The sequence below is a fragment of the Mustela putorius genome, unplaced genomic scaffold (genome assembly GCF_011764305.1).
Source record: "Mustela putorius furo isolate JIRA1106 unplaced genomic scaffold, ASM1176430v1.1 tig00003899_pilon_pilon_pilon, whole genome shotgun sequence".
In the NCBI taxonomy this organism is placed as follows: domain Eukaryota; kingdom Metazoa; phylum Chordata; class Mammalia; order Carnivora; family Mustelidae; genus Mustela; species Mustela putorius.
This window is the reverse complement of record NW_025422048.1, coordinates 13,430,090-13,437,032: the sequence shown is the minus strand read 5'-3', so window position 1 is coordinate 13,437,032 and position 6,943 is coordinate 13,430,090. Positions and strand designations below refer to the sequence as shown.

At 50.1% G+C, this 6,943-nt stretch overlaps 1 protein-coding gene across 1 annotated transcript; it reads left to right on the top strand.

The window, feature by feature from the left end:
* The first annotated feature begins 848 nt into the window (after window positions 1–848).
* On the top strand, window positions 849–3,854 carry LOC101679549 (putative MAGE domain-containing protein MAGEA13P). Its single transcript, XM_004773647.3, has 2 exons — window positions 849–966; window positions 2,278–3,854. Exon 2 carries the CDS (start codon window positions 2,325–2,327, stop codon window positions 3,381–3,383), a length of 1,059 nt encoding a protein of 352 aa, XP_004773704.1. The 5' UTR covers window positions 849–966; window positions 2,278–2,324; the 3' UTR covers window positions 3,384–3,854.
* Window positions 3,855–6,943: the final 3,089 nt, after the last annotated feature.

Sequence of the window (6,943 nt, the reverse complement as noted above, 5' to 3'; positions counted from 1 at the left end):
AGATGGGAACCTTGTGAAGGCAGAGGGTACAGGCCGTATCGGGAAGAAGCCTAATTGCGGAGGACTTGCGGAGGACTGAGTGTAAGCCCCCAACCCATAATATATGGGGAGCCACAAAGAAACCTACCCTGACTTTACTGTCAGCTCCTACAGACTCCACACAAGCCTGTCATGCTAAGACCCAGCCTCGTTAGTACCTTGGTGAGATAAGGGCCTTATCGTGACGGGTGAGGTCTCAGCTCATCAGAGTGAGGGTGCCCAGCCAGTGCAAGGAGTCAAGGTAAGCACGCAGGAGTTCTCCCATCCCGGGCAATTGGAAGCCACCCCACTCTACTATCAGCCCTGGGAAACACCAGGCTGAGTACAGGAATGTGTCGTGTCCTAACTTCGGGAATTTGAGGGAGGTGAGATTTACTCTTAGGGGGCTGGACTCTCCTCAGCAGAGGGAGGAGTCTTAGGCCCCACCAGTTTTCAAAGTAAAGAACTAGGAGGAACAAGGGGACCTCTCACCAGATAGATGGGGCCCTCAATCCCGCCCTGCCCCCAAGTCATCCCTGGAAGGCCTCAGGCAGTTCCCGGAAGTGACGTATACTAACTTCCTCCTCAGGCGTCTGAGGGATGTGAGGCTTCGTCATTGGGGCGTGGACTCAGATCTTCGGAAGGACGTGTCCCAGGCGTTAAGGTGAGGACTCGGAGGAAGGACGAAGGGGAACTCTCACCTCGCGGGAGGGTTTGCTCCTCCCCTTCCTCCACCCCCAGCATCCGGCCCTCACGGCCCAGCATTCTGGCCCCGCCCCGCCCCGCCTCTCCCCGCCCCTAGCGTCTTCCCAGAATGCTCTGCTCAGCGCCCCGTGCGTGTTTTATCCGGACGTCGATCGTGGGGGTCTGAGGGACGCGAGGCTTTTCCTGAAGGAAGCTGATTCAGGTTGCCGGAGGAAGGAGGCCCAGGCTCTGGCTGGTGCTAAGGTGAGGATTCCAAGAAAGGACTGAGGGGATCCCTCACCGCAGAGGGGGTGCCCAAGCCCCCACCCGCCCCTTGCTGTCTGCCCCGAAGGCCCCTCGCAGGGCCCCAGATGTGTCCTATCAGGACATCCATCTTACGAGTCTGAGGGCCATGAGGCTTTCTCGGATGGGTACTTGGTCGTCCGAGGGACGTGTCTCAGGCTCTGGGAGGCAATTAAAGCGAGAAAACCCAGAATAAGGACAAAGGGGCGCGATCACGGCTCATTCCTATCTTGCGCATTGTCTGCCATAGAAGCCGCGCGCAGAGCCCCGGATGTGGCGTCTCCGGACCTCCCATCTTGGGGAGTCTGAGGAATGAGGCTTTTTTTTTTTTTTTTTTTTTTTTTTTTTTTTTTTTTTACGATTTTTTAAATTTATTTGACAGAGAGGGAGAAATCACAAGTAGGCAGAGAGGCAGGCAGAGGGGAAGAAGCAGGCCGCTGACACGGGGCTCGATTTCAGGACCCCGGGATCACGATCCGAGCCGAAGGCAGAGGCTTAATCCCCTGAGCCACCCAAGCGCCCCTGAATGAGGCTTTTTCTGAGGGTCGTGAACTCAAACCATCGGAGGGAGGAGGCCTAGGCTCAGCTGGGCGGTGAGATGAAGACCCTTGTGGAGGGCTGAGGGGATCTCCCTCCAGACAGAAGGCAACACACAGATACCCTTCCTGTTGTCCGCCTCGGGAGGCCCTGGGCAGCGCAGTGAGGCAGAGGCATCTCCCCCAACTGTCTGTGCTGCTTTGGGGGTGGTTTCCGGGAGATGGGTGCCTTGGCCTGAGGGTCTCATTCCCCCGTGTGCAGAAGGGAGACAGGGTACGGGCCTCATCAGGAATAAACACCCAAGTACTTGGGAAGGGTTGTGAGTACGCCCCCCCCCCCCCCCACCTAGAGAAACCTACACAGAAATGGATCCGGATCCCTTCTGTCAGCCCTGGGGACCCCGAAAGATAGTGTCAGGCTGACCTTCCTTCAATTTCCAAATCGGGGGTCTCGGAGAGTGAGAGCCTGGGTTGAAGGACCCGATATCCGGTGATTATAGGAGTTGCAGGCCCTGGCAGGTGTAAAGGTGAGGACCTGAAGGTAAGGCTGAGAGGATGGAGAGGGCCCAACAGAAACTTGTCCTTTCACAGCGGTGAGAGGTCCCAGGCAGGGCTGTCAGATACAGATGTCCCCTCTACCCTCCTCATTTCCTTACCTGGTGTGTTTGGGAGATGAGGGCTTTTGTTGTCACCGCTGACAAAGTTGAGTTTCTTGCATTATTCCTCTCTCTCTCAGGCCTGTTGGTTGCCATCCCCTGCCTGCTGCCCCCAGCACAACTCATCATGCCTCGCCGTAAGAAGAATCATAGCTGCAAGTCTGAAGCAGGCCTTAAGGCCCCGAAGGGAGCTCAGGGCGCAGTGGGTGCACCGGTTCCCGTAACTGGGAAGGAAGCCGCCGCCTCCTCTCTCTCTCCTTCGATCCAGGGCACCCCAGAGGTGGTGTCTGCTGCTGGAAAACCACGTGTTCGCAAGAGTTCTCAGAAAGCCGGCTCCTCCACCATGGTCAAAGCCACACCATCGAGCAAACCAGAGGAGGGCTCCAGCAGCCCAAAACAGGGTCCAAGCACCCCCCAGGCTCCGAGCACCTCCCAGGCTCCACCAGATCCTGAGTCATCGCTCAGTGATGCGCTCAACCAGAAGATGGCTGAATTGGTGCAGTTCCTGAGTGCCAAGTATGTAACAAAGGAGCCTATCACAGAGGCAGAAATGCTGGAGAGTGTCCTCAAAGAGCACAAGGGCCACTTCCCTGTGATCTTCAGAAAAGCCTGTGAGTGCATGGAGATCGTCTTCGGCATCGAAGTGAAGGAAGGAGACCCCATCAACCGTTCCTATGTGCTTGTCAGAACCCTAGATCTCACCTACGATGGGTTGCTGAGTGATGACCTGGGCATGCCCAAGACCGGCCTCCTGATCCTTATCCTGGGTGTGATCTTTGTGGAGGGCAACCGTGCTTCCGAGAAGAGGATCTGGGAGGTGCTGAAGAAGATAGGAGTGCGAGCTGGGAGGAAGGATTTCATCTATGGGGAGCCCAGGAAGCTGATCACCAAAGATTTCGTGCAGGAAAAGTACCTGGAGTACCGCCAGGTGCCCAACAGCAATCCTCCACGCTACGAGTTTCTGTGGGGTCCCAGGGCCCACAGTGAAACCAGCAAGATGAAAGTCCTGCAGTATTTTGCCAAGGTCAGTGGCACTGACCCCACTTCCTTCCCATCCTGGTATGAGGAGGCTTTGAGAGATGAAAGAGAGCGAGCGGAGGCCAGAGTTGCGGCCACCAATGATAGTGGGGGCAAGGCCAGTGAGAGTTCCAGTGACCCACTTGGCAGCTGCTCCCGCCCTAAGTGAAGTCTGAAGAAGATCCTCCACTCTGTTTGAAGAGGGCAATCAAGGCTCTAAATAGTGGAGGACTGAATTGCAGATTTTACCTTTATTCCTTTTTAGTAGTTTTCAAATATTCTTCTTTCTAAAAGGTTTTATAGCTTCAGAGTCTAGATTCATGAATGATACCGGTCACATGTTTATTGCTGTTTATTAGATTTAAGAATAAGAATTTTGCTCTTCTGGAAAACCTGCTAGGAAACTTTTATCTTAATTTTTGATCTGGAAGAGGATAGTATAGCACTGACAGCGGAATTTCCTTAGAAATATGGAAGAGCCCAACTGTAAAATAGATGGGATCAAGAAATAGAGGGGGAAATACTAAATATGGTTCTCCTAGGATTCCTGTATCCCATTTAATCTTTTAGGTAGTAAAATTAAAGATCTGTACTTGGATTTGTTTGTTTGGCTAAAGAATGCATGAAAAATTAAATCTTAATAAATGAAAGCCCTGGCTCACTGGGTCATTTATTCTTACAAGCGTTTTACGGGTAAGAGAAAGTCTAGAATGCAAAACTGCTTTTAGCAGTTCCTTTGGGATCATGGGTAAACCAGAGAGAAATCTCTATCTGCAGTAGATACGGAAGGTGCCACCAAACTCCCTGAAGAAACCATGTGTTCTATATGCGTTCTCACCGGATTTCCAGAGAATAGGGGGCTATTTCTTTGAGCTGGTGCCCAGGGACTAGCACTTCATCACTGGCCTGGGAAAACCCAGAGCCCACTCCTTTGAAAAGGCATTTTAATTATCTTGAGTGTGATCTGGCTAACTCCTTAAGCAAGGGCTAGACTTTTGGTGGGGGTGAAAGGAGTGAAAATAGTGGTTTGGATGGAAGAGCAGCTGGGAGGGAGGAACAGAATTAATCCTTGACTCAAATTCTGGGAGCTTTCAGTTACATTTAGCTGGGGAAGGCTTCCCCACTTCCAAATTAAATAATATATCCACGAACAGGGACATTTTGTAGAGTATCTTTACAAAGCAGCATCTTTGGCTCACTTCATGGTTTGTGTCCTGGAGTGCTGCATATTCTCTGAGATGCCATGGAAAACACACGAGAGAGAGAGAGAGAGAGTCAAATCTGGTGTCAAAATCATATTAGCATTTACTGCTCTTTATTAAAGATCCAGTAAATGTCAGGCACTTTACTTTCATTACATACATTCTAGCAGTTCTACAAGACAGGGCTTATCAAACCCACTTCACAGCTGAAGAACCTAAGGCTCAGCACATGGCAGTTTGCCCAAGATCACATGGCCAGTATGTGACAGGGCTGGGACTAGATCCCTGGTCCGAATTTGTCTAAGCCCAGGTTGGTTCTCACTCTTCCCAGCCTGAGGCTGACCTGTCTCTTGGCTCATTTCTCTTCTCCATGCTCTATAAGGTTTTTCAGGCAACAAAAAGATGGGTCTTATGGCCAAAGTAGGCCCAAAGAAGGAAGGGGTCAATGACAAACAGGACTTGGGGGCCATCTGAGCTTTATTTTCCTAGGGTCTGCCTGCCTGAGCCCCAGAGCACCTGGAGAGCTGACTCCTAGAGTGTTGCCGTGTGCGTGTCCAGTCCCAGCATGTTCCTGCATGACCACACCCTTCCCCTGGTCTTCCTCTGTCTGTCTTCCTGTCCAACTCTAGAATCTGGTCTGCTGACCAGCTTATTACTTCCTCTTCCTCTGAAGACCTGTGCTCCCAGGGCAATAGCCCCAGTCGCCTATCTTCCCCTGTCCTGGAGCAACCCCACTTTTTTTTCTTAAAGATTTTTATTTATTTATTTGATAGAGATTACAAGTAGGCAGAGAGGCAGGCAGAGAGAGGAGGAAGCAGGCTCCCTGCTGAGCAGAGAACCCCATGTGGGGCTCAATCCCAGGACCCTGGGTCCATGATCTGAGCCGAAGGCAGAGGCTTTAACCCACTGAGCCACCCAGGTGCCCCGCAACCCCACTTTTTACAGAAGGTTGTACCCCTGGTAGTCCCTCTCTCTTTCTGGAACCGTTAGCAACAGGCTTCTAGCAGTAAAAGTACACTTTGGAGGATGGTTAGACACTGGAACACCCCCTCCTGGCATCCTGAACACACTCTCCAATTGTTTTTCAAATGATCTGGCGAGTACAGTCTGACTTGCACATAACCTACTGGTTCTCAGGATGTAACCTGGATGTTAGAGTGGGTTTTTGAAACCACACTAATATTTTCAGTAAGAGTCTAGTAAGATTATTAAGAGTGTATAAGGGAATAATAAGATGTATTATTTGAAATGGGCCACTGATCACATTAGCAGATGAGCAAGCTCCCCTAGATGGTCAAAAACCAAAACATCTCTCCTAAGTAGTAGATGAGGAAACAGCACAGAAACAACCAGGTAAGCAGATGGCTACAGGGGCTGAATGTAAAACCCTGGAGTCCTAGGAGGTGACCAATGGTTATTTGATGGACATGTTTCTCTGGTTAAAAAAAAAAAAAAACCCATCCTTCCACTGCTTCTTACACATCTATCTTGCCCACAGGAAAATCCTAGTTTGCAGTCTGCCTAATGGCACCTGTGCAGATATTTGGGAATGTTCAGTCACCTGGAGGGGAGCAGAGACTCACAAGTTAAGGTTTTGATTATGCTTTGTAAGGATGGAGAACATTCCCAGGCTACTGAGATCATAGAGGTTACTGGAAAGGGCAAGGCAAAACTCCCTGCCAACACTGACAGGGTCATGAAAACTAGATGTGATCCTGTATTTGAGAACACCTGCCACATAGTAGGCACTTGAAAAAGCTGGTGAATTTCAAGGCAGATTTGGTTTTCTTAGGAACTCTTCCAAGAAATGAAAGGAGTTATCATACCAAATTCTTGTAATTGCTTTTTATTGAGTACCTACTAGATGGTGGCTTCTGGGAGAGACCACAAGTGCTCATCCACATCTGTCTCTCTCTCCTTCCCGGCTGGCTCACTTGTAGTCAGGCAGGAGCCGGTGTCCATTTCCATGCTTCCTCAGCTGGTCAGCAGCAAACACGGGGACCCCGTGTTGAGATGGAGAGCTACAACATGGGAACAGCCCAGATCCCTGAATTACCTGAGAGCAGAAAGTCCCTGCCAACCCACGTCGGAACTGATGTGCATAAGAAATAAACCTTCATTGTATAAAACCATTCAAATTTCAGGACTTCTCTGTTGCATAAGCTAACACTTATTTTAACTATTTAATGCACAGCACTTATTTCTGTGCTTAAGCTTATTTAAATATTTAAATTACAAAGGTGATTGTGGAAATAGCCTTCTTAGAAACTATTTACTCTTAGCATCCAACTCTGAGCTTACACCCACCGGTACCCAGAAACTTCGGTCCTCTTAGTGTATCTGTTTGAAGCAGCTGGAAACTCTGCAGTGACTAGTTTCCCATCACAAACAGAACAAGAGGCTGGAGGTCCCTGGTAACGGGAGGTGGAGATTCCGTAATGCATCTTATACCTCAATGGTGGACAGTGTCAAAATTTTAGACGTGGGACATCACACCCCAAGTGAAGTCTTCAAAAGAAATCCAATC

What these genes read in the sequence shown, in the direction of transcription:
- LOC101679549 (XM_004773647.3), top strand. Translation starts at nt 2,325, where the DNA reads ATGCCTCGCCGTAAGAAGAATCATAGCTGCAAGTCTGAAGCAGGCCTT.